This window comes from Leucoraja erinacea, chromosome 3 (assembly GCF_028641065.1).
Source record: "Leucoraja erinacea ecotype New England chromosome 3, Leri_hhj_1, whole genome shotgun sequence".
NCBI lineage: Eukaryota > Metazoa > Chordata > Chondrichthyes > Rajiformes > Rajidae > Leucoraja > Leucoraja erinaceus.
The window spans coordinates 36,948,519-36,975,822 of NC_073379.1; the positions used below are offsets into that span (position 1 = coordinate 36,948,519).

Sequence of the window (27,304 nt, forward strand, 5' to 3'; positions counted from 1 at the left end):
AAGTCCATAATCTTTCTTAGTTTTACTGATGTTGAGAGCCAGGTTGTTGTGCTGGCACCATTTGGTCGATCTCACTTCTATACTCCGACTCATCATCATCTGTGATTCGTCCAACAGTGGCATCGTGGGTGAACTTGATAATGGAGTTCGCATTATGTCCGGCTAAGCAGCCATGGGTATAGAGTGAGTAAAGCAGGGGGCTGAGCACGCAGCCTTGAGGTGCTACCGTACTGATGGTTGCTGAGGAAGTGTTTCTGTCAATTTGAACAGACTGTGGTCTGTGGATGAGGAAGTCGAGGATCCAATTGCAGAGGGATGCACAGAGACCCAGTTCCGTGAGCTTGGTAACCAGCTTGGAGGGGATGGTGGTATTAAACGCCGAGCTGTAGTCTATAAACAACAGCTTGATACAAGTGTTTAAGAAGGAACTGCAGACGCTGGAAAATCGAAGGTACACAAAAATGCTGGAGAAACTCAGCGGATGCAGCAGCATCTATGGAGCGAAGGAAATAGGCAACGTTTCGGGACGAAACCCTGTTTTCTTTGCCCAAGTGGTCCAATGCCGAGTGGAGAGCCAGTGAGATCGCATCCGCCGTTGACCTGTTGTGGCGGTAGGCGAACTGTAGTGGGTCGAGGTTCTTGTCGAGGTAGGAGTTGATTTGCACCATAATCAACCTCTCAAAGCACTTCATCACCACAGACGTTAGTGCCATTGGTCGATAGTCATTGAGGCACATCATCTTACTCTTCTTGGGCACCGGTATTATTGATGCCCTCTTAAAGCAGGTGGGAACCTCAGACCTCAGATGTGATAGGTTGAAAATGTCCACAAAAACTCCCGCCAGTTGCAGACCGTTGAGAACTCGACCGGGTATTCCATCAGGTCCAGGCACTTTCAGAGGGTTCACCCCCCTGAAGGATCTTCTGCCTCTGTGACTGACCTGTGGGGCGAATGGGGGCTTGGGAACGCACATCAGTGTTCTCCCTATCAAAGAGTGCGTAAAACACATTGAGCTCGTCAGGGAGCGATGCTTCGCTGTTGTTTGAGCTGCCTCCTGATTTCGCCTTGTAGGAGGAGATGGCATTCAAACCCTGCCACAGTATCTTGACCATCAACCGAGTGCCACACCTCCCAAGTTTATTTCACCACCAGCCACATTCTAGGTCATATAGCTTTTATTGACTTCAGCTTTCCAATGTCTGCAGAGCTGCTTATGAGTCATAGTGGAAATTCCAATTCAAGAACATCTTCTGGTTCATCACCTCCTGGCCATTCTACATCTTCTTGTTTTCTGATTGTAGAAAACCCTCCAGTTAGAGGAGGTAAAGCGGGCCCCGAGAACTGTTAATGCTAGTAAGGCTGCTGGCCCGGATGAGATCCCAGGCAGGGTGCTCCGGGACTGTGCTCACCAGCTCGCTGGGGTATTCAGACATTTTTAACCTTTCCCTAGCACACTCTCCATGCCAACATGCCTGAAAACCACCACTATCATCCCGGTGCCCAAGCAGACAAACATCAACTCCCTCAAGGACTACAGGCCCGTTGCTCTTACATCTGTAGTCTCCAAGTGCTTTGAAAGGCTGGTCCTAGGTCACCTTAAATTATCTCTCCCCCCTCACTCGACCCACACCAGTATGCATATAGGGCTAATAGATCTACAGAGGATGCCATAAACACTGTCCTCCATGCTGCACTACCTAGAGGAGAAGGGGTCATATGTCAGGATGCTTTTTGTTGATTGCAGCTCAGCTTTTAATACAATCATACCCAGCAAGCTGATCACAAAAATGCTAAACCTTGGCCTCAGCAGTCAACTGTGTTGGTGGATATTGGACTTTCTCAGTGAACGGCCACAGATGGTGAGACTTGGACCCTACACCTCAACATCCCTGACCCTCAGCACAGGAGCACCGCAGGGCTGTGTGCTCAGTCCGCTCCTCTACGCCCTATACATACATGACTGCTTGCCCCATCACCCCGCAAATAGGATCATAAAATTTGCGGACGATACAACCGTGGTGGGGCTCATCTCAAATGGGAACGAGGTCGCCTATAGAGAGGAGGTGCACAGACTTTCTGAGTGGTGTGCTCACACACCAATGAACACTAAAAAGCCAAAGGAGATCATCACTGATTTCAGGCGACAGCCACTGCCACTGGAGATAGGGGCGAGGAGGTGGAGAGGGTGCCTAGTTTTAAATTTCTGGGGATCAACATCAGTGAGGATCTTAAATGGTCTGTGAACTCTGCTGTAGTTGTAAAAAAGGCACAACAGAGACTTTACTTCCTCAGAACACTGAGGAAGGCCCATCTGTCTGCTAAACTGCTGGAGTCTTTCTACCGCTGTTCGGTAGAAAGCATACTGAGTTACTGCATAACTACCTGGTTTGGGAACTGTTCAGCAGCTGACAGAGCAGCTCTCCAGAGGGTGATAAAAACTGCCCAGGGTATCATTGGACTACCCCTGTTCCCTCTGGAGGACATTTACCACTCCAGATGCCGCAGCAGGACCTGTAATATCGTGAAAGACATTACACATCCTTGTCACCACCTTTTCACACTGCTGCCCTCAGGAAAAAGGTACAGGTCGCTAAAGTCACGCACTGCCCAGACTTTTACCCATCAGCAATCTTGGAACTGAACTCTCTCGGGAGTGGGTTATGGGGAAGGGGGGGGGGGGGGGGGGTGGGCCCGGGGGGGGGGGGGGGGGGGAGACGGTGTTAATTTATGTAAATGTGAATCCATGGGTGGGTTTGGGGAGGGAGGGAGTGTAAAAAGTACGAGTATGTGAATGTTTGAAGTTCTTTTAAATGGAGAGACACAGTAATCTTGTTGTATGTGACACATGCAATGACAATAAAGCATTCTGATTCTGAAACCAAGAATCTATTCACAGGTGCTAATTATGTGGATTTCTAATTATTTCATCAGGGGAACTTCATGGGAATCATTAATTCTTCTTCATTCCTTGCCAAAGTCTTTCATCCTGACCCGGCACTAGATTTGCCTCGGAAAATTGCATGGTTCTTCATCAGTTACCTCCTCCAGTGGACTAAGCTCTCCACAAATGATCAGTGAGCAGTTTTATGTGGACAGAACCGAAGAGCGATCCTCTTTGGTTCTGCCTACATAAAGTTGCTCATTCACCTGCGACATCATGGGTTTCCCCTGGGTGCTCCATTTTCCTCCTTTATCCCAAAGACGGGCAGCTTGATACGCTAATTGCCACTACATCTTACCTACCATATAAAAGTGGTGGAAGGTGATGGTAATGTGCAAAAAATAAAATGGAATGTGTAAGTGTGTGATCTTTGTTTGGCATGAATTCAGTGAAGAGGTCGATTCCATGCTGTTTGACTATGATCAGATGCAGCATACACATGCGCTTGAGACATGCTGCATTTTATTGCTGGTTTTACTTTAAAGAATACTTTATTTTGCAAACAAAAAGTCCCATTTCCTTTGCAAATATTTTGCACTCAGTGTGCACTTAGATTGGCCACAAAAATGAATAAATCTTTCTCCCTGTACAACCTACCAAGCTACTCAAAGATGAGAATTAAACCAGGTACCTTTGCTGTAAGAAAGACATTGAAATGATCATTAAAGGAAAGAACAGGATGATCCGAGATTCTTTTCAGAAACTTGTCCAATGCCTTCCTTCTAGTCTCCACAAAGTCTTCTGAAAAGCGATCCACAACACCCTTCACTACAAATTTTTCTGGCAAAGGCTGCATAAAAAGAAATTCAAAATTACTACATTACATTGGTGATTTTATAAAATCTCACTTTTCTATAGATTTAAATACTGGCCATTTTAATGTTGATGTTATTAAAATGGAGATATGGGTGGAAGACACAACCTTAGTGAACTAATACGTTTTAGAAAATAAATACCAATTGAGCACACCACTATCTAGTCAAAGCCAAGAAAGACATCAACTTTTGCAGGGTTATTTGGACAAATTAAAAATGCATCTCTTTGATAAGAACAATTAATTTGAAAAGCTCCAGTATAGAGCAGCACTACACTGGTAGGATGCAACTTTAATTTCTCAGACAGTAATTTCCAAACTCAGTCAGTAGTCCAAGGGGGTCAAAATAATAAGGAAAACATGTGGTGCTGGAAGAAAGGTTTCTATATTAGTCTTTTGAGCTTGCTATTAGAATTTAGACATGCATGTGCAGTTTTATTGAAGGATATAAGCATTACCATGAAATAGAAAGGAAAAAAGTTGTAGATGCAGTGCAAATTCTTTAACTTACAAGGAGTGGAAAGGAAAATAATTATAGTTGTTCATAATGGATTTTCTTCAGCATCAGCCGGGTAATTAATTTTCTAGCTGCTGCTAGGTTTGTGCACTAAAAGCCCACAGTACATTTCGGACAATTTAAAATCTGTTACATGAGATTACTGATCAGATAGAGTTTCAAGGCGATGAGGAAACAAACTATCAATTGCATAAACTGTAATAATAAAGGGTACTTGAAAGGCAGACAATAAATATAGCAGATACACAACATTTGGCCACAATCCATATTTAGCAGCAGTCTAAGGAATACATACTATTTTTTCAAATCTAATAAAAACTGTCCAGAACATGCAGGCCATGAATGAAGTTAAAAATAATGCATGCACTTGGAGACCAGATTTACCCAGTACTTACTGGTATGATATACGTTGGCTGTGAATCTTCCAGTTTAATCCGCAACCAATCAAAATCCTGGTATCTGCGTCGTACTGTGTACTCGGGTAAATCAAATTCATTTCTGGTGGTCTGAAATTAATAAACAGGGTGAACTTTGAGTATCAAATAAAGTTTAATCTGATTTATCCAAATTTAGTTTAGTATTAACTTGCACTATTTCAAATGAAAAGTTTAAAAAACCTCAAAGGTCATAACATTTTACATTTGTTTAAAAATAGCATGGACAATTACTGTGAATGAAAAGGTGCAGCATTAAAATTTGTAGAGGGGGAAAGAAAGGAATATTGAAAAGTTGATGATCAACTCAATTCAAAGTGCAGCTTTTAGACGGTGCTTCAAACCTACGGGTTCAACAGCCAGGGTTTCAGAACAATATTATTTCCTATATCACTATTCAAAACCACAGTATAAAATTCCTTCAATTTACTCCAGCATTCTGTGCATCTATCAAACTCATAGTTAAATTTTTATAATTTGGCAAAAAATATTCCACTGTTCCTTAAAAGCAAATTGTTTCCTTCTCCAACATAAGCCCATCAACATAACATGGAGACCATTATATATATTCAGCCTACATGGAATTCCGTGCCACATGCATCATTGTGGAGCAAACTAAACTGTAGTTAAGTGCCTGCCCCACTATACGTGCTTACCCAAGAGCTTTCCCGAGTTAAAAAAAAAAATCAAACTGGTGGTAAGTACGTAGAATGTACGTAGCGGGTACATCGAAGTTCGGGACGCCTCTTAGCGGCTCGTTAGGCTAACGGTAGGTACTCAGGAAACGCGGTAAGCTCATGAAGATTTTTCAACATGTTGAAAAATGTCCACGAGAACCTACGAGCGGTTATTACCATAATTCTCCCAGTTCGAATCAGGGGAAACTCAGGAGAACTCTTGAATTACCTCGTACAGTGGGACAGGCCCTTTAAGATTTCAATGCAAAACCACCTAGGGTCACATTATTCAACCAGGAGACTGAAGTCTACCAGGTTCATACATGGAAACCAGTAGCTCAATGGACTGCAATATCAGTAGTGGCAGCAAATAAGACATAATTGGAATGAAAATTAATCATGGACAAGCAACCCTCCCATACATTAACAAGCTCTTAGTCAGTATAGAAAATTTATAACACAAAAACATTTTAAATGCCCCCAAAGAACGAAGGATAAAAGTATTTTCTCTGCTGCTACTTCCTAATTATTCATCATTCATCAACTAACCAATAGATTAATTTATTTTTGTGCCATCCTACTTTCTGCTCCAAAGCAGATGGCATTGTGCTTCACAGCACTACTAAGCAAGTGTGCTCATCAAAACCCGACATCATAAACCCAAAAGCACTTCTATATCAAGGCTGTAAAATTGTCAGTAACTTGGGGTTTCTTATCTGCTGAAAACAAAACATTCAAGAGACAAGAACAATTTGATGTCTTATTTGCTACAGCTTTACAACCACATTTGATGCAATAAATGATCAGTTATTGCAAATAAACCATATCATGATAGTGCAAAACTATAGTAGTGCAACGTCCGTGGTGGCTCCGTGCAGAGGTGGGATTGCTATCAGGGTTGATTCAAGAGTCAAACAGATGTGGGAAGAAGCTGTTCTTGAAACTGGAAGTAACAAATTGGAGTAGGTCCAGAAGGTAAGAGTTGAAGAGCATCATAACCATCCTCTAAGCACTTCACCACAGTGGATGAGAATATTACCAATCAGTAGCAGTTAAAGCCTTGCTCTTCCGGAGGTTGTACCTGCACTTCTTGTACAACTCTGGTTCATACAAGTCAGTTCTCACAATACAAAACATCCAGCTTAACTCAATTTATGTATAGCTTAGTTAATGCAGATCATTCAATCTTAACAGACGTCCATATTTAAGAATGCATTTAAGTCCACATTGTAGGTACACAAAATTGCTGGAGAAACTCAGCGGGTGCAGCAGCATCTATGGAGCGAAGAAAATAGGCGACGTTTCGGGCCGAAACCCTTCTTCAGACTGAAGAAGGGTTTAGGCCCGAAACGTCGCCTATTTTCTTCGCTCCATAGATGCTGCTGCACCCGCTGAGTTTCTCCAGCAATTTTGTGTACCTTCGATCTTCCAGCACCTGCAGTTCCTTCTTGAACACTAAGTCCACATTGTATTTTCTTGATAGCTCCTAGGTCAGTCTCACATCAAATTGCACAAGGGTGGAAAAGTTCCTCACCCAAAGGACAAGTCAACCAGTCGGTCTTTATGACAAACTGGCTATGTTGTAATTAATATTAATGACTACATTCTCCCTCCCCCACCCTCTCCATTCTACTTCTGCCCTGGTGAGATTTGACCAGTGGTTCCCTGATTTTTGGTCTGCTTCTCCATTGTAACTTAACCATTGCATCCAGCCAAGAATTGTACCAAAGATAGCAGGAATTTCTGAATGTTTCAATGTCTCATACCTTTGTGCCAACTCTGTACGTGATGTACGTCTCCATTGCAGACACGTGTTTCTTTGGGTCATCAACTGTAACAAATAGATCTCTAGTTTCACCATCGAGCTCATCATCAAGTTGTAGTCTATTGAGGAGTGATGAGGAAGAGGCAGGGCTTGATGTCTCCACTGGAGTCCCATTCGGCAACATTGGATCCTGAACGACAAGTAAACAGATTTGGTCAATCAGCATTGGGAATTGGTTTGGCGTTTACAGAAGTACAAATATAACCAGAACTTCCGCAAGTTATACATCCAATCAATATTCCAACATGCACTTCAAAATGAAATGTAACTTTATTCCTGCTTAAACCACAGCAAGGTTCACGGTTAACAGTAGGACACTTTACCAGGAATCAGAACCACTAGCCACACAATGACATGGAAGTACACAGGGAAAAAATAAAAGTATTTGAGAAGCTGAACTAGTTCAGACACTACAACTGGAAATCCTATATGCCATTCAAATACACAAGTGGAACAAATTACGGGGTCCAAAAGCTCGTACAGTGGGATACCCCCATTACTCCAGCATTTTGTGTCTACCTTGTATTTTTCACCTATACTCTAGTGATGAATTAACCATTACAAATCAAAGGAAGTGTTCATGGTCAACTATTCTCTCCACTTATTTTCTCTTTTCCAAGCTTGTAAATCCATCTATGTAACAATATAGTACTGTCCATCGATACCATGTAAACTGGTGTGTATCCCCTCACATGAGCGTTCTGGATCTTGGACAATTGAGAATCAGTGCCTGTCCACCAGAACTTTGTTTCACAGAACACAGCTAGTATTTTCCAGATTGTATTTATCCAAGTATTCTAATCTACTAGCAACATCCACAAAAGTAAAAATTGACAAATGAAATTTAACTAATAATAAATTCAATGTAACCCAATATTTACTTCAAAGATATTCCATTCTACATATTTACATCCACTACTTTAGGCTCTTTCGCTAGCAACACCAGAGACCAGAGTTTGAAGAAGGGTCTTGGCCCAAATTGTCACTCTGCCTTCCATCTGGAGATGCTGCATCACCAGAGACACACATTTGCACATCAATTAGTTCACATACCCACTAATTCTAAATTCCTAAAAAGCACTTTATCTTATTGTGACCCAAAACTGTCTAAAAATCATGATTAATTCACACGCTTGGTCTCGATGCAATTACTAGCTTGGAGATGAAGCACAGGCAGTTTTCTACAGAGAGCTATGCAGAATTTTTGAAATCTGAAACAATTCAAACCCCACAACTGGATGGTACAGTGGTAGATTTGCTGCCAGATAGTACCCAAGACCCGGGTTCGATCCCGACTATGTATGCTCTCCCCTTGACCTGCGTGTGTTTTTTCTGGGATCTCCGGCTTCCTCCCACACCCCAAAGACGTACAGGTTTGTAGGTTAATTGGCTTTGGTAAAATTGTAAATTGTCCCCAGGGCGTGTAGGATAATGTTAGTGTGCGGGGATCGTTGGTCGGTACAGACTCGGGCGGCCGAAGGGTCTGTTTTCATGCTGTATCTCTAAATCTTAACTAAACAGCAAATTCAATGGTACACAAAAATGCTGGAGAAACTCAGCTGGTGCAGCAGCATCTATGGAGCGAAGGAAATAGGCAACGTTTCGGGCCGAAACCCTTCTTCAGACTGATGGGGGGCAAATTCAATGTGCTTTGCAAATTGTTTACTAAGAATAGCCAAGCTGTTGGTCCAATGTGACAAAAGCAAGAGAAATCCGGAAAGCCACGCACACGTTCCCCACGCAGCTTGATATAATGAAATTGCACCAAAGCAATGAGGTTGTCCAATATGATTTTATGGAATATGGTCAAATTCCAAAATACACGGGTGATATTCCTGGAAATAAGGCAACTCAAGCAGTTACAAATAACTTCAAAAGAACATTTTTCTTTAGTATTTTACTGCCATACCCTTCACAACCCACAACTTTATAGAAAAGTACAGAAAAGCAGCCAACTTAATGAACGCATTTCAGTCATTCTCTCTACCCCTTCTTCTAACAGACAGAATATACAACCTTGAAACCACATACCACAGCTTTAAGAATAGCTTATTCCATGCTGTTATTACATTCTCGGACTGACCTCATATGCCAAGATGTATTCCCAATCTCCCAACCCAGTCCTTGCACTTTGTGTAAACCTTGCACTCTGTAGTTGTAACAACGTCTCCAGAGAACATAGATAGGTGACGTTTCCAGTCAAGGAAAGTCTGAAGAAGGTCTCAACAGAGATGACACCTATCCAGGATAACATGCAAAACAGTTTTCACTGTATCCCAGTACATGTAACAATAAACCAAAAGTGCATAGTTGACAGCAAACTAAGCCTCAGCCCCATTTTTATTTGCAGACAACTTTGAATGCGAATTTCCAAAATTCAAACTTTATATTAAGACATATATTTACGCTCAGATCAAAAACTTAATTTAAAACACCTTGCCTCAGAGCTGCTCCGCTCCACTGATATGCACACAATCCCCAGCTGTTCCAACCAGCCACAACACAAAGCCCAGAATTCCCATCACTGCAGGAAGTTGGCATTTCACTGCCAGAATCCATGAGAATTCCAGTGGTGAAGAAACAAGGTGTACAAAAATGGTGGTGGCGAGGACTAGTCAGAACGGTCAGTATCAGTGTTCACCAAAGTTGACGACACAATCACACAATGGTTACAGCATAGATTTCACATTGGTCCAATCTAAGAACAAATGTTGCTCATTCCATTACCCATCTACAATTCTATCCCTGCAATTTCTCTTTTCAAATACACACTCCATTTCCAAACTTTGTATTGGCAATCAAGAACCTAACAGAATGCTCCCTGCTTGTCCATAATAATTTTAAATAGAAGCTAAATTTCTTTATGCTTCCTTTACTACTGCTGTGGGAAGTTTCCCTCCACCTATTTTGTCTATATCCATCATGTCATATAACTCCATCAGATCACACCCAAGCTACCTGTTTATGAACAAGCACCACTTTCTCAAGTCTGTACACAAATCCCTTTGCAAAAATCATTTGTATACTTTTCCAGCTCTATTTAAGGCCTTGACATCTTCCCCAACTGTGGTGCCCATGATTGAAAATCCTCCAGTGATAGCCCAATCCATGCTTCAAAACAAAAACAAACAAAAAAACAGCTCATAACATTTTCTCTCATGCCTCAATTTATACAACAAAGTTCCATGCATTTCTCATTTGTGGAATACAAAACAGCAGAAATGCAAAATACAAAATTGTCAGAAAAGTTCAGCAAGTCAGGTAGCATCTGTGAAGAGTGAAACGGGTGACATTTTGATGGTTGCATTCAAAGGATTGCAAATCCAAAACTACCGTTTTTCTTTTCACATGCTGCCTGACATTATCTTTTCCTATCTAAGTACCTGTCTAAACTCCTTTTAAACACTGTGGTTATATTTGTCTCTACCTCCAGATATTCACCGTGGGAAAGATCTACCTGTTGGGTCTCCTTTATGTTTCTCCCCTCTGGCCAGCTACTTACCAGCAATAAACAATTCCATACAAATCTTCAAATCAACCTGACATTTGAAATCTCCAAGCAAGATGCAGGTATTCTGAATATTTACAGATACAAATCCTAAAGTAACACAAAAAACTTCTCACCCATTCCGTGCCCTTGGATAAATCCATACATTTCTTTACAACTAGGAGTGTAGTGATTAGCCAAGAGGTTGCCCAAAATGGGGGCAGAAGAAGAAATTGAATAGGCTATATTCATTCTCATTGTAACATATGAAGCTGACGAATGATTGTGGTTTACAAAATTATGAGGGGTATAGATAAAATAGATAGTCAGACTCACCTGGGGGCAGGGAGTCTAGAACTAGAGGGTACAGGCTTAACGCAAGAGAGAAATATGAAAGGAGATCCAAGAGATAGATTTTTCCCCATGGTGAATATCCGGTACTTGCTAGCAGGAGGAGGTAGAGAGAGTGGAGAGAGATAATAACTACAATGTGCAAAAGTCTAGACAGGTACTTGGATAGGAAAATGGGATTAATGTAGATAGGCAGTGTTGGCATGGAGGCGGGCAAAAATAATCCAGTGCGCTGTACAGATCTACGATTCCTCATGCATAATTAATTACTTTATGATTTTGAACTTTCTCATCAGATAAAGTTCAATTTGAAATAAGAGGAAATTTAACAAATCAAGCAGAGGAAATTGTAGAGGGTCATTAACTCGAATCTCAAAGGATCACAAAATGAGCGGCTTTGCCCCACATCATTTCCTCAATGATGATTGATGTGTGACCCAGCTCCATTTACTCACCAGTATTATTTTTAAAAGATTGAAAATTTACAATTGATTGCACATCAAAATTTCTAGCATCCTCAGCATGAAGCGTTTCCTACATTAGTTCTATAAACCTTCATACAAAAACATTCTATTCAATAACAGACATAAGTACATTAGCTGAAACTAGAAGGTTGATGATTCAACCATGAAAAAAAATCCTCCAACTTCCATAAACAATTTCATACAAATCTTCAATCAACCTGACATTTGAACTTCCAGCAAAGAAAAGAAAATTGCCACCCAACCGAAAGAATGGAAGCACATTAACATTGCAGTAGATATTCAAAACTCAGAAGATTCTTCCAAACTTACCTTTATTTTGAGAAAAAAGTTTTTTTTTACTATACTGAACAAAAAAGTGGGTTACTGGGCTGGCACAGAAATCACAAAAAGGTCAAGTCAGAGGGACAACAGCATAGAAACAGGCCCATCAAGCACTGATTATTGACCACCCATTTGTACTAATCCTACATTAATCCCATTTGTAGTCTCCCAACCCATCACCCACTGATTCTACTACTTAACATCACACCAGGGTTTTTTTTTTGCAGTGGACAATTAACCTACCATGTCACACATCTTTGCAATGTAGCAGAAAAGTAATGCACGAGAAGAAAGCCCACATGGTCAAAATGAGAACATACAAGTTCCATGCAGATAGCACCCAAGGTCAGCCTGAGCCTGGGTCTCTGGCACGGAGGCAAGTGGCTTTACTAATTGTGTCAGTGTATAGTCCCCCACCCTCCCTCAAACATTATCTCCAACAACTTGTACAAAAACCTAAAATAGAATAGAATAGAATAGTTTCTTTATTGTCATTGTAACATGAACCATCTACAACAAAATTTAAAAATGTCAGCCAGTCAGTGCGCCATTCAAACATTTCTAAAAGCTAACGATACATACAAGGTAAAATATTAAAAGATAAACAACTAAATAAATATCACAAAAATGTTGTAAATAGGTCTATTAAACTGATCCGTTGAATTCAAAGACAAAATACAAATATATCCAAGCCTTTACACAAATGCAAACTGTTTTTCCAATTTCCCTAAACTGCCCATTAATGCATGGATTCCTTTTTTCCAATAGTTTACTAAAATATGCTAAGCCACAAACATTCAACAGCACTTTAGAATTCCAAGCCACACAACATTTTCAACACCAGGTCAACTCTCTCCGTCTTCATGTTCAACATTGAACAATAACTTTTGGATATCGTACAAGAGAGAGATGGAAAAAAGCCTAATTTCAGCTATAATTGCATTTCATCTGCAATCACCATATTTCCAAGCACGAAGCCATGACACAATATTTTGACACTTCATTTTATTATAGAAACATTCTATAAAAATCGAGAACAGGATCTTTGCAGTTTAAAAAAAAATTGGTGACTTTAAATCTTTACATTCCTGTTCTTCATAGAGTCAGAGTGATACAGTGTAGAAACAGGCCATTTGACCCAACCTGCCCACACTGGCCAATATGTCCCAGCTACACTAGTCCCACATGCCTCTGTTTGGCACGTCTCCCCCCAAATCTGTTCCATCCATGTACCTGTCTAACTGTTTCTTATATGTTCGGATAATCCATACACCCACCACCCTTTGTGAAAACCTTACCCCCAAGATTCATATTAAATATTTTCCCCTTCATCTTAAACCCATGTCTCTGGTCCTCGATTCACCTACTCTGGGCAAGAGACTGTGCATCCACCCGATCTGTTCCTCTCATGATTTTATACCCTCTATAAAATCACCCCATATCCCCCTGCGCTTCAAGGAATAGTCTCAGCCCCTCAACCTCACCCTATAGCTCCGACCCTCTAGTCCTGACAGCATCCACATTCTTCCTTACTTCTTAGAAGCATGTAACCCTCTGCCTTAAAACACAAGAAAAATAAATTCCCATAACAATAGACATACTAAAAGAGTTAGAATGTTAAAACACATTTACATTCAATTCTATGATCTTGGTACTAGCTAGTGACAGAAGTAACTGGATTTAAAACAACTCTTCCCAATTCAGTCCTTACCATAGTTCTTTCCTTATTTTGAATCACAAATTCAGAGCCAATTTTGTGTTTCAAAAACAGAATGATTAGCATGTCGGAAAACATGTTTACTTTTAGACCCAATTAAACATTAATCCAGATTTTTCTGCAGTTATGCTTAATGGCATGCCCCTGAATTTAAAAGGAGTTTCCCCACAGCCTTCAGTACAAAGCTAGGTTTAAAGTAAATGCCAAGATTTGCTCCAGGTCATCTGAAAACCCAGTGAACAATGCCAGGGGCGAACTACAGCTCAAATGGCAGCACAGGCACTTCCAGATGGAAGGTAGTTGATCGAATGCAATCACAGATCCCATCTTACACACCAGACAATAACTATCTTCAACAAGACACAGAATAAGAGAATGGGACGTGGATATTGAAGGTATAGAGATGATCAACAGCTTCCTAAGCTTCTATTTCACTAGCAACCTAACTTGGTCTCTTCAAACCGGCTCGACAATCAAAAAAAAGCACACCTACACCTTTACTTTTAGGCATCCGAAAAGATTTGACATGTCCACAAGCTACTCCGTGACTTCACATACCCTACAAAAAGTATTTTGACAGTATTCCTCTCAACCTGGTACGGCACCTGCTTTGCTCATGACTACCCGGACCTGCACAGAGAGTGGCGAACATTGCCTAGTTCATGAAAGGCTAACCACTTCCTTCCATCCAGTCATCTTCACAGTGCATTGTATCAGGAAGGCTGGAAGCATCAAGGATGGCTGCCACCCCAGCATTTCTCCCTTCAACCTTCTGGGAAAATGCACAGGAGCTTGAATGTGCAGACATTCAGATTTAATAGCTTCTTCCTCACACCTGAACCAAACATCTCTAACATTAATTCATTGGAGGCAAAGTCATATGTGTGCATTCTTAACTCTACCTCAATTGGTTATTCCATTATTACACTTGATTAATTTTTGCATTACTTCAGATTGCACTATATAATCTTTGCACCATGCAACCATTTTGTATTTGCCATGTGCTTATTGTATTTATTATTAAATTTAAGCTTCACTTGAACTAAAAATGCCTTTGCATTAAGTTGTAAGCAACAATAAACTAATCGAAACCTGCTCATAAACTGGTCTAGATCCTCCAATGGAACTCTTTCAAAAGAATATTCCCAGTAACAGGGTCAATGATTATTCTTCAAATAAGTCACCATTAACACGTTGTGTCAGAAAGAACTGCAGATGCTGGTTTAAATCGAAGGTAGACACAAAATGCTGGAGTAACTCAGGACAGGCAGCATCTCTACAGAGAAGAAATGGGTGACTTTTCGGGTGGTGACCCTTCTTCAGACTGATCGACATTTTGGATTGAACCCCTTTTTCAGACTGAAGAAGGGTCTCGACCCGAAACATCACCCAGAGATGCTGCCTGTCCTGCTGATTTACTCCAGCATTGTGTCTACAATTAACACATTATTGTGTGGAGTTTGCAGACTTACATAGATCAAATTTTACACCTTAGAATAATGTGATGGTCCAAGGGACATGAATGGCATTAAATAAAATCCAAGTCTTTCTTTTATCATGTTAACGAATTAACCAACGAGATTTAAAAATGAAAGTTAAAAAAAGCAAATAAAGGCAAATAATTGAATGTAAATTGGGGCCCCATATCCAAGGAAGGAAGTGCTGTGTCTGGAGTGGGTCCAGAGGAGGTTTACACAAATGATTCCAGGAATAAGTGGCTTAGCATATGATGAGCGCTTAACAGCACTGGGCCTCTACTCACTGGAGTTTAGAAGGTTGAGGGGGATCCTCATTGAAACCTACAGAATAATAAAAGTCATTGATAGAGTGGATGTGGAAAGGATGTTTCCACTGATGGGAGAGTCTAGGACCAGAGGTCTTAGCCTCATAATTAAGGGAGGCAAGGAGGAATTTCTTTAGTCAGCGGCTAGTTAATCTGTGGAACTCTTTGCCACAGAGGACTGTCGAGGCAGTCAGTGGATATTTGTAAGGCAGAGATAGACAAATTCTTGATTAGAACAGGTGTCAAGGGTTATGGGGAGAAGTCAGGAAAATGGGATTAGAAGGCAGAGATCAGCCATGATTGAATGGCATTGTAGACTCAATGGGCCGCATGCACACACCGCATTCCATAAACTCCTTAAATATTGCTTTGACAGCCTTGCTATTATCCTCCCTTGGGATGAGTGAGTGGATCTCATCAGGTCTGGGCATTGTCTTACTCGAGCTGATCACTTCACCCCAATTCAGCTGTAGAAGAACCTTCTGTATCTCCTGCCTCATTATGTGGCCCAAAGCAAGGTCAAGGAATAGCACACCACCTTCAGTCTAGGCCCAGTTTCAGCCTTCCAGACAACTTCAATTTCCAGACAACTCTTTCCATAGATGCTGCCTAACCTGCTCAGTGCTTTCAATATTGTGTTTGTTTTTATTTCTGTGGCAGTATGATAATTTAAAGCCCAATACATAGTTTTGCAGTTTACCCAAAATCAAGTTCCACAGCAAGCCCATATTTTTTATGAAACCAAGCAACGCATAAATATCCAATCAAATGAACTCAGTTGGCAAACAGAAGGCCATTGTTAACATTTTATTTTAAAAACAACAGGGAACAAATTTCCTTCATCATAAAATTGGATAGAATCTCCCAATGTTAAATCGGCAGCAACTCTTCCTGTGCTCCAGTTACATGCCAAGACGAGGTCAGATCTAGACATAAACTACCTTAATGCAGACTTCTCACATCTAAGCATAGTATACTCAAAACAATTCAGGCAGAACAGAACAAAGCAGAGTACAGGACAATTTTAAAACTATACACAGTTTCAAGAATAATGTAATGAACCGGATTTGATAAAGGAACTCAAGGTAAAGGAACCATTAGGAGATAGTGACCATAATATGATAGTTTTAATCTGCAATTTGAGAGAGTGGTTAAATCAGAAGTGCCAGTATTGCAGTTGAATTCTACTTTGCATTTATTTTACTTTGCATTTTACTTTCCATTAACTATTCAGGAAACCCAAGTCACAAGTGAAGACAATTTAATCCATAATCTCTGCAAAATAAATGCAATTGGCCACTCATGAACCATTTTTGGAGATTGGTGCACATTGCTTTGAAATTAAAATTTAATGCACCAGTGGCAACAAGGATAGTTTTAAAACTCCAAATATCATTACAACACCGGAGGATATTCACATTCCCCCACTTGTGTTCTTGTGACACATGGCCAATAAAATGATTCATCCAAACATTGACATCGGGGGAAAGTTATAGTCACCAATTAATCTTCCAACTAGCCCTCTGATATATGGATAAAATCAGAGCACCCAGGGATGATTCACACAGAAAATGTACAAATTCCATAAGCATCACAACAAATCAGGATTGAAGCTGGTTCACTTGAGCCGTGAGGCAGTTGCAGTATCTGCAGTGTTATTGAGCTGCTCTATTGCAACATCACTGTGCACTTCACTTAAATTGTAAACAGTGGACAGCAAATAATTTAACTGCACAAATGAAGTAGTTTAACTTTAACACTTGCTTTATTATTGCAAGTTTCAAATATTAAAAATACGGCATTTCATAGCCATCATCCGCCAACAGCATGAATCAAGCTAGAAGGGTCCCAACCCAAAACGTCATCTCGTCATAGGTAGACACAAAATGCTGGAGTAACTCAGGACAGGCAGCGTCCCGAGAGAGAAGGAATGGATGACATTTCAGGTTGAGACCCTTCTTCAGACTGATGTCAGGGGAGTGGGCAGGACATAGATAGAATGTAGTCAGAGACAGTAAGACTGGTGGGAGAAATGGGAAGGGGAGGGGACTATGACATCTACTCATGGTCCTTCAAAAGGAAATTTTCAGATAAGTGACCAACAAAAACAAATTGAAGTTCTAAGTGCCTTAGAAGTGGGTGGGTTGGCAAATGGGAGGGGAAGTACAAATTCCAGAATTTGGTAACCCGATTCTTTAAAGTTCATTGGCGAATGGCCGAGTGAAAATCCAATCCATGTTCCGTAGCAATACTCTTTCTAATCTTAAACTAGAATTCACACTGTTTTACTTGTAACAATACAACAAGAGCTCAAGTTGAATGTTGAATGCAGAGCCAAACATTACCTGCAATTTCCACTAAACTGTTTCAGCACATGGTCAACATCTTTCTACAGAAATTCTGTCAGTTAAACTGTTAAATATACCATTGGAGCTTAGCTACTTGTTACATGCAACTGACAAAATGCTATGAATAACCAACTCTTCTGAAGAAATAGCAGATTCAAAGATCAACGTCAACACTTTTGACACCGAATCATACAGCAGGGAAACAAAATAATTTAGCCCATAATGTTCCCACTGATCAGGGGGCAACCATCCATATTAATCCCATCATCCAGCACTTGGCCGATAGCCGTCAGGATTCACGTGCTCATCCAAGCACCTCTTAAATGTTCGCATCTCTGCCGCCATCACACTCTCCAATAGTGCATTCTAAATACCCAACACTCTGGATCAAAATCCCTCAAATTTTAAAACCTCTTACCCAAAATCTATTTCCTTGATTTTATTCACGTCTGATGATTTGGACGAGGGAATTGAATGCAATATCTCCAAGTTTGCGGATGACACGAAGCTGGGAGGCAGTGTTAGCTGTGAGGAGGATGCTAGGAGGCTGCAAGGTGACTTGGATAGGTTGGATGAGTGGGAAAATGAATGGCAGATGCAGTATAATGTGGATAAATGTGAGATTATCCACTTTGGTGGCACAAACAGGAAAGTAGACTATTATCTGAATGGTGGTCGATTAGGAAAAGGGGAGATGCAACGAGACCTGGGTGTCATGGTACACCAGTTATTGAAAGTAGGCATGCAGGTGCAGCAGGCAGTGAAGAAAGCGAATGATATGCTAGCATTCATAGCAAAAGGATTTGAGTATAAGAGCAGGGAGGTTCTACTGCAGTTGTACAGGGTCTTGGAGAGACCACACCTGGAGTATTGCGTACAGTTTTGGTCTCCTAATCTGAGGAAAGACATTCTTGCCATAGAGGGAGTACAGAGAAGGTTCACCAGACTGATTCCTGGGATGGCAGGACTTTCATATGATGAAAGACTGGATAGACTTGGCTTGTACTCGCTAGAATGTAGAAGATTGAGGGGGGGATCTTATAGAAACTTACAAAATTCTTAAGCGGTTGGACAGGCTAGATGCAGGAAGATTATTCGCGATGTTGGGGAAGTCCAGAACAAGGGGTCACAGTTTAAGGATAAGAGGGAAGTCTTTTAGGACCGAGATGAGAAAATCATTTTTTACACAGAGAGTGGTGAATCTGTGGAATTCTCTGCCACAGAAGGTAGTTGAGGCCAGTTCATTGGCTATATTTAAGACGGAGTTAGATGTGGCCCTTATGGTTAAAGGGATCCGGGGGTATGGAGAGAAGGCGGTGCAGGCTCGGAGGGCCAAATGGCCTACTCCTGCACCTATTTTCTATGTTTCTATGATAAGGTAGAATATAGATTGTAGGAAACTTTTTGCCTCCATTTCATACACCTCAATCATGGTTTTTATTAACTTCCTCTGCTCCAGGGAAAGCAGACATAGCCTCCCTAGTGTTTACAACTACTATTTACAACTATAACACTCCATTCCCAGCAGCATCCTGGTGAATATCCAAGTGACGTGGTAAGAAAATTCAGGCAAGTCCTGAATACAGGACAATAGTACACACAGCTGGTAGGACTGAGAGGCACAATATAACAGACATTTTGAATTTATCTTTGGAAAATAGATTGAAGTTACAAACTCACTCCACTCACAACTGGCACTATAAAGACTTAGTTTATGTTTAACATATCTAAATTGGAATCTACACTTCTGTCACTACAATACAAGAAAAATATTTAGCCATACAAACACAGACTTTGCCTTGCAAACAAAACCACTTGCAAGCTGGCCTCTACATGCCATAGGTTAAACAATGATGTCATATCAATTAACATACTACTATTTTCACTGAAATTAAAATGCACCTTGGCCTGATGAAAAAGACATCAGCTGCCTTGTGCCCGCTTCCACGTTCCCCAGACAGTTAGATTCAATTAACTTAGAATACAAAACCAAAAAGGAACAATCCAATAATATACACTTACACCAAACATGCAGGCTTTGAAACCAACAAAACATTGAAATCATGAAGACCAACTAGACTTTCCCTTCAGAAGGCAACCTGACAAGTCCTCCAGAATGCTTTATTTTTTAAATAAAAATACAATTTATCAAAATGTATGCAAGAAATACAATGTCTTTCTTTAATTCATAGTGTCATCAAATCAATACATTCATTGTTTCTTTAAACCAAATCCTTTAGACAGCATCAATACCACTCACGTGGCTCCTTGAGCAATAAATCCACACATTGAGGGATTGATTTTAGCCTGAAATGCACAAAGTCAAGCAACTGGACCTTAAGACTGCAGTCTTTCCTCAAAAAAATATTGGCATTGTCTACACAAAGCTTCAGGCTATCCCTTAACATGCACTCCTGTTGGGAGTTGGCAACATTCACTCAAGACATCTTGTTACATTGGAAGGACAAATTCTACGCAGATCAAATTGCATCGTGTATCAATGTTGATGATCTCCCAGCAACACTCGATTTTTATCACTGGGAAGAGCCCATAGATTAGAAACACTTGCAATTGCAGCAGGATGAACAAGAACTTTTGCATCTTTTACCAGACCATCTTGGCAAACGCACAGTCCACAAAAGTAGATAATCATCTCTCAGCATTGCAGCTATCATGATGGGTGCAAGACACTGACTATGCGGGAAGGATTTAACAGGGAGAACCCCTCTCACTGCCAGCCAAGCAACGGTGATGGTGATGAGTAGAGCCAGGATATTTAGGCGTTAAAAAACTGAAATAGGCAGGCAAGAAGGCATAATTAAAATTACAAAAAAGGCATTTATCGACAACAAAAATGCATAAAAAGGCATGTATTTCCACCACAAAATATGGTAAAAAATATAAAGGTATTCTACATTAAATGACCAAAGTTGCACATAATTACTAGCATTTTTTTCAAATTATCTGGTGCTAAACTATGCCGTCTGTCAGACAGAATATGTTTCAGTTGTGAAAAACTTATTTCTACCCTCAGCTGAGGTCACTGGTGCATACCCAAAACAAGCTACACACTCTATATTCATATCTTGTGAATTACAACTGAGAATTTTAACTATATTTTGTATTTTATCAAGATGTTAGTTAGATAAAATCACTCTCACATTTCCTTGTATATCTTTACCTACATCGCCAGGAGTTTTATGGATATCGTCAGTTACTTTGTTGAAAACCTGAAAGTTATTCACTAATGTTTCACCACGTTTCTCAAGGGAAGTGATAGCTTGTGTGAAGTTTGCAAAATTGGAAGCAATAAACACAAGATCACAGTGGATGGACTTTTTCTGCACGATTACACTGACGATCCTGACTGCAGCAGATTCTTCTTCTTCAAAACAGTTGATGATTTATTTTATCTTTTCAAAATTTGCAGCATAGTAGAGTACAGCATAGAGCCATGTACCCCAACTAGTAAAAAATGGGCTGAGGAGGTAGCGGAATTTCCGGTGCCATTTCCTTGAACAACTGCACAAGTGACGGTGTTTTGAGGAAGATTTTCTTGACATTGGAAACTAGGCGATCGACATTTGGAAACAAGCTACATATGTGCTTGACAATTCCATGAAGTCCTTGAGCTAAGCATGTCAAATGCAACATTTAGGGGAATAAAACTTTAAGTCACAAACAGAAGAACATTCTTGTGTTTTATACCTTCTGGCCAAAGTACAGCAAGTGAAGATGTAAACAACTGAGCAATAGTTGAGCTGTTTGACTTCTCCAATACTTGCGATGTCAACAAATACTCCTTTGATGGTTAACCTGCCTCCAGTGTACAGAAGACCACATAGGCAACATATCTCCCCACAGCATCGGTTGTCTCGTCTATTGAGATCCATATTGTGTTGCATGCTCTAATTTTCTTCACTACAATGTTAAAGTTGCTGTCAACATAATTTTTCGGTAATGATGACTCGCTTGGTATATGTTCCTCTGTGTATTTCTCTAAAAAACCTCTGAGAGATTTGTTTTCCAATTTCCACAGTGGAATTTCAGCATCAATGAATGCTTTGCACAGATCACTCAAAAACACAGATTGGCGACTGGAACCAGCAGTAAATGTAGTGAGGAGACAAGCTTGGGTATTTCACTTGGGTAGTCTAGACCTCAGCGGTATCAACATTGACCTCTAATTTTAGATAGTCCTTGTCTTTTCCCTTCTCACCCTTCCCAGCACTCCTAGTCCTACTGTCGCCTCCTCTTCCTTTCTTCTCCCCCCCCCCACCCCCACATCAGTCTGAAGAAGGGTCTCGACCCGAAATGTCGCCTATTCCTTCTCTCTCTCTAGATGCTGCCTCACCCGCTGAGTTTCTCCAGCATTTTTTGTCTACCTTCGATATTTCCAGCTTCTGCAGTTCTTTCTTAAGTAGATCATGGAGAAGGCACGAACGAATGAATGACCAACAGTGGCGCCCCTGATGGTGGAAATTTTATTGTAAGTTATACTATGTTAACACATTAATAATAACATTAATATTAATGTGTTAACATAAAAAATGTCATTGTAATCACGGTATAATTAGAGAAAATATCACGACCTTTTCGCAAAACGGTGTAAAAAGGCTGATTTAGGCACAATCGTGAAAAAGGCATACCTTTCATGCCTTTGGTGAAATCATCAAAAAAGGCATGAAAAGGCACTTATGGCAACATCCTGGCTCTAGTGATGAGATTATGGTGGCAAGTGGCTTTAACATCCTGCTCAGAAATTATCCCACCGATTGTTTCTTCTCCATCGTATATTTCACGCTGACCACTGCCTGATGACTTGTGGCCAGAGTATGCTTTTCTCACAAAAATGTACTATGAAGGATAGGTAGTGCAGCAAGGTTTAACAAAATGGGGTGCTGTGTAAAAAAAAATGCCAGGCCTATCTTCCACAACACGAGGAATAAGTAAACCTCAGTAACATATGGGTTTTTACGCACTTTAGTGCTATGCGCAGCCACATATGGAGGTGCCCAATATTGCAAACAGGAAGACTGGGAGTATTGACAAGGATGCCCATCACCCTCTCTTCTACCTTATGGTAGTCAATACAGGAACTGGAAAGTTCAGATAACCAGACTTACCAGCTTCTTCCACATTGTCAGACTCCTGAACCAATCACCCCTTTCTGACCACATTGCATGAAATGCTGTCTCTTAATGCTACTTCATTTGGCTATTCTACTACTATATTTTACTATTATTTTGCACTACTTAGATTTGGCATTACAATCTTGCAACCTTCTGCAGGTTTGCTCTCATAATTGAATATTTTATGTCAATACTGTATGCTTAAGCTTCGTGTGAATAAGGAATTTCATTACACCCTAGTGTAAGAGACAATAAGCTAATCAAAAATCATAATTGGGCTGTTCTAATGCAAACCAGCTAAGCAGAAAAGATTACCGAGAAAAATTATGGCAAAAAGAATTTTGTGCTTCCCTGTCTCCTGAGATTAGGAAGACAAAGACAAATTTAAATTCCAAAAGGTTATAGCATAACTGTTTTCATTGTACACCTACTCACCACGCTTGCACCAATACATATGGAGAACAGCAAAATCTGCAGGTATGCCAAGTTGTGCAATATCATTCCACTGTCGCCACATCAATTAATAAAATTAATTCATAATTACAGGCAAATTATGTTACAAATCAGAAATGAAAAAAGTGGAACTGGATAAGTTGGATTTACCCAGATTTGCAACGTGTCAGCCTCTTCAATTGGTTGGTTATTATCAATTAATAGTGATTGGTGACTTGCATAGTTGTTACACTTAAAAGTATCATCTAGTTTTCAAATTCCTACATGGTCTCAATCTTTCCACTCTAAGATTGTAATCCTACAATCTTTCCAGACACAAACATCATTACTTGCACTTATTACTATCTCCAAATTTATATACTCCATCATTGCTGTCTTATCTGTCAAGGCTCTAGGATACTTCTCTCCAAATCTTTCTAGTTCATCATTTTGAAAGTTTTCTAAAATGCATTGATTCAGCTTCTGGCCATGAACCAATTCGTGACACTTTCTTGTGAATCCTAGATCAAGTCCAGGCTCAGGAGGAACAGAAATACAAGAGACTTGCAGATGTTTTGATCTGGAATATCTGGGCCAAGGGATAGGCTCCATCATTGCTGTCTTATCCTGAAGAAAAGGAAATCTAGTGTTTACTGCTGAGATCCAACTCCAGGAATCTTTCTTTTTCATCATTTTGAAAGCCCTTTTTCTAAAATGCATTGATTCAGCTTCTGGCCATGAACCAATTTCGTGACACGTTATTTTGTGTGAGATCAAGTCCAGGCTCAGGAACAGAAATACAAGAGACTGCAGATGTTTTGATCTGGAATGAAAAGCTCGGTGGGCCAAGGGAAGGCTGGAGGAACTCGACAAGTCGAGGAACATCCATAGAAGAAAAGGAAATATTAGTGTTTCATGCTGAGATCCTACATCAGGAATTGGTGTTTTCGAGATACAAGCATGGAAACAGGCCCTTTAGCCCATCATGTCCACTTTCACATCCACTAGGGGCAACTGACAAAGGCCAATTGACCTACAAACCCACACACCTGGGGGAGGAAACCCACCCAATCACAAGAAGAATGTGTAAACTCCACACTGAGAGCATCCAAGGTCAAAATGAACCCAGGGCTCTGGCACTGTGATGCAGTGGCTCTACCAGCTACATAACTGCGTAAGTGGAAGGGGAAAATAGCTGGTGTAGAGAGGGACGGGTGAACAAGTGGCTGGAAGGTGATAGGTGAACCAAGGAGGGATGTGGAATGATGGGCATATAAACCCTTATGGGGCAAGGGGAGGGGTGGAGTCAGAAGACAAAGTAGATGGGTGATAGGCAGAAGCAGACCAAGGAAGAGAAAAGAGAGATGGGCAAATACAGCAAGGAGGAGCGTGAAGTTGGATAGGTGGCTGGAAGGTGATGAGCAGGGGACACAAAGGTGCCAACAGGAACCATTCAAGGAAGAGATGGACAGATGGAACCAGGATTGGGGTTGGAAAAACAAAGATAGATGGAACCATAAAGGGGCGGGAGGGAATATATATAAATATAAATATATAAGAGGAGGAAGGCAGATGAAAAAGGCTGATGAGAGACCAAGGAAGGGAATGAAACCAAGGCCATTCCTTCCTCAGGCAGGACCCACAGTACACGGGCAGAAATACGAGTTGTTCTTCTTGTTTGGCATCAACCTAGCAGTGGAGCATGCAGAGGATAGGTAGGTCAATATATGCATGGGAAGGGGTGCTGGAATAGCCTACAACTGGGAGCTTGGGATGGCCAGTGAGGACCAGCGGTACATGCTCTGTAAAACAGTTGCCTAGTTCACGCTTGGTTTCGCCAATGTAGAGGTGGTCTCATCAGGAGCACTGAATGCAATACCCAATGTTGAGATCAGGAATAAATATTCTGAAAATAACCAAATGAAAACTTCAATTTTTGTAAGGTGTCCTTGAGACTCTTGAAAGGCGCCCATAAATAAAATGTATCATTATTATTATTATTCAAGTTTGTGGCCCATTCCAAGAATCTACCCACAATTTAGTCTGATGCTCCCAGTGCACTACTGAACTGTCAGAGGCCTCAGCATTGATATTGCCCTCTCCAGCAAACATAAAAAACAAGACAGTTCTAGCTTCTCCTATTCGGCTCTACTCCCAAAATTCTGGGTCAAACTTTATTCATTAACAACTTCACAAATAGAAGCTGATGAAAGCAAAAACTGAAAAACATTAACTGTTCCTCACTACACCAGAGAGGATGTGGGTATCAGATAGGCTGAGAATGGGCCTGCTGAAGGTTTCCACCATTTTCTGATGTTTCAGATTTCCACATTTATTTGCAGGAGCTTGCTGCGTAGAAATTGTACACAAGGATAATGCACACCTCAGTTGGAACCACATTCAGCTCAGAGTTACAACTTCCAGGTTTAGGTTGTGCTCCACAGAAACAAGGTCAAAAATATGGACTGATGGTCCCTACCAAAATACTGTCAAGAGTTGCCTTTGCCAATCTTCCCATGTGGTGGCTAAAGCACCTGCAGCACTATTTCAAAGCAAATAATCTGGTCAATATCTACCCCTCATTTAAAATCACAAAAAGCCCAGTGTCTGGTAACAATCAGCTGTCATTCGTGTGCCCTGTCCAATACATTTCAAGAGCAGCTCATTTGCTGAAAACATTCTACGACATTCAAAGATATGTAAAAAAAAACCTCCAGAATACACACTAATTTCTTTGCAAAAACACCCATACCATAGAAATTCACCAGCTGCACAGCAATCCGAGATGTTGAACCTCTCCCCTTTCCGAATTCATCTACCCCGTCCCCACCTGCTCACCAGCCTCATCCACCCTCTCATTTACCTGCATCCCACACCACCCATTTCCCCACCCCGACCCCCTCTCCCACCACCCCACGCACGGCCCTTCCCCACAATTCTACCCCTCCTCGCCAGCCTCACAATCCCCTCCTCACCTGCACTCGCTCTCCCCCCGCTCTGCTCTCAACTCCCTTTCCACCTTCCTCTCCACTCTCTCCTCTCTCCACACCCTCTCCTCCACACCCTCCTCTCAGCTCTCCCTCTGTTCCCCACTCTCCTCCTGTTCCCTCTCCCCCCACTCCCCCCTTCCATCTCCCCTCTCCACCTCATCTCTCCCTCCCACTCCATCTCCCCCTCTCTCCCCCTTCCCCCTCTCTCCCCCCCCCTCCCCCCTCCTCTCCCCCCCCCTCTCCCCCCTCCCCTCCATCTCCCCCCTCTCTCCCCCCCCCCCCCCTACTTCCCGACCCATTCTCCCCCACCCCCGCTCACCCTGTCTCCATCGGCCGTGGTCGCGTCGGCTCCGGGCGACAGGAGCTCCTCGGCCGACAACGGGTGCGAGACGTCGCAGATGGACATCGGGCCGGAGGAGGGCAAGGCTTTACACACGGCGCTCATGGTGGCCCCGTCCTCTGCCCGAGCTGCCGAAGCTTCTGCTTCTTCTGCCGCTGCCTCCATTTAAAAAAAACACCAGCCCAGACCCTCCCCCCGCCAACCCGCGCCGCCACTGCGCATGACAGGACTCACCCCTCCCGCTGCCCGTCTCCTCCCCGCCGACAGAGGGCGCTGCTGCCGGCGGTTGCATCGACTGCGTCCGCATTGTCGTCTGCCGGTCGCCAGCGCTTGACCTTTGTCCCACTGAGACAATCAGCGTCTGCACCATCGCCAGCGTCTGCCAATGCACCATCGCCATCGCCTGCCAATGCACCATCGCCAGCGTCTGCCAATGCACAACCGCCAGCGTCTGCCAATGCACCATCGCCAGCGTCTGCCAATGCACCATCGCCAGCGTCTGCCAATGCACCACCGCCAGCGTCTGCCAATGCACCACCGCCAGCGTCTGCCAATGCACCATCGCCAGCGTCTGCCAATGCACAACCGCCAGCGTCTGCCAATGCACCACCGCCAGCGTCTGCCAATGCACAACCGCCAGCGTCTGCCAATGCACCATCGCCAGCGTCTGCCAATGCACAACCGCCAGCGTCTGCCAATGCACAACCGC

General features: G+C 41.8%; 1 protein-coding gene across 1 annotated transcript in view; it reads right to left on the reverse strand.

Annotated features, from left to right (window-relative positions):
- Positions 1–26,805, reverse strand: part of snx30 (sorting nexin family member 30) — a 42,864-nt gene extending 16,059 nt beyond the window's left edge. The window contains exons 1-4 of the mRNA XM_055632429.1: positions 26,575–26,805; positions 7,151–7,339; positions 4,669–4,779; positions 3,574–3,732 (exon numbers count right to left, since the gene is read on the reverse strand). Of these exons, the coding sequence (XP_055488404.1) occupies positions 3,574–3,732; positions 4,669–4,779; positions 7,151–7,339; positions 26,575–26,760 (645 nt within the window). The 5' untranslated portion in view covers positions 26,761–26,805. The remainder of the gene's footprint in view (positions 1–3,573; positions 3,733–4,668; positions 4,780–7,150; positions 7,340–26,574) is intronic.
- Between the last annotated feature and the right edge of the window lie 499 nt (positions 26,806–27,304).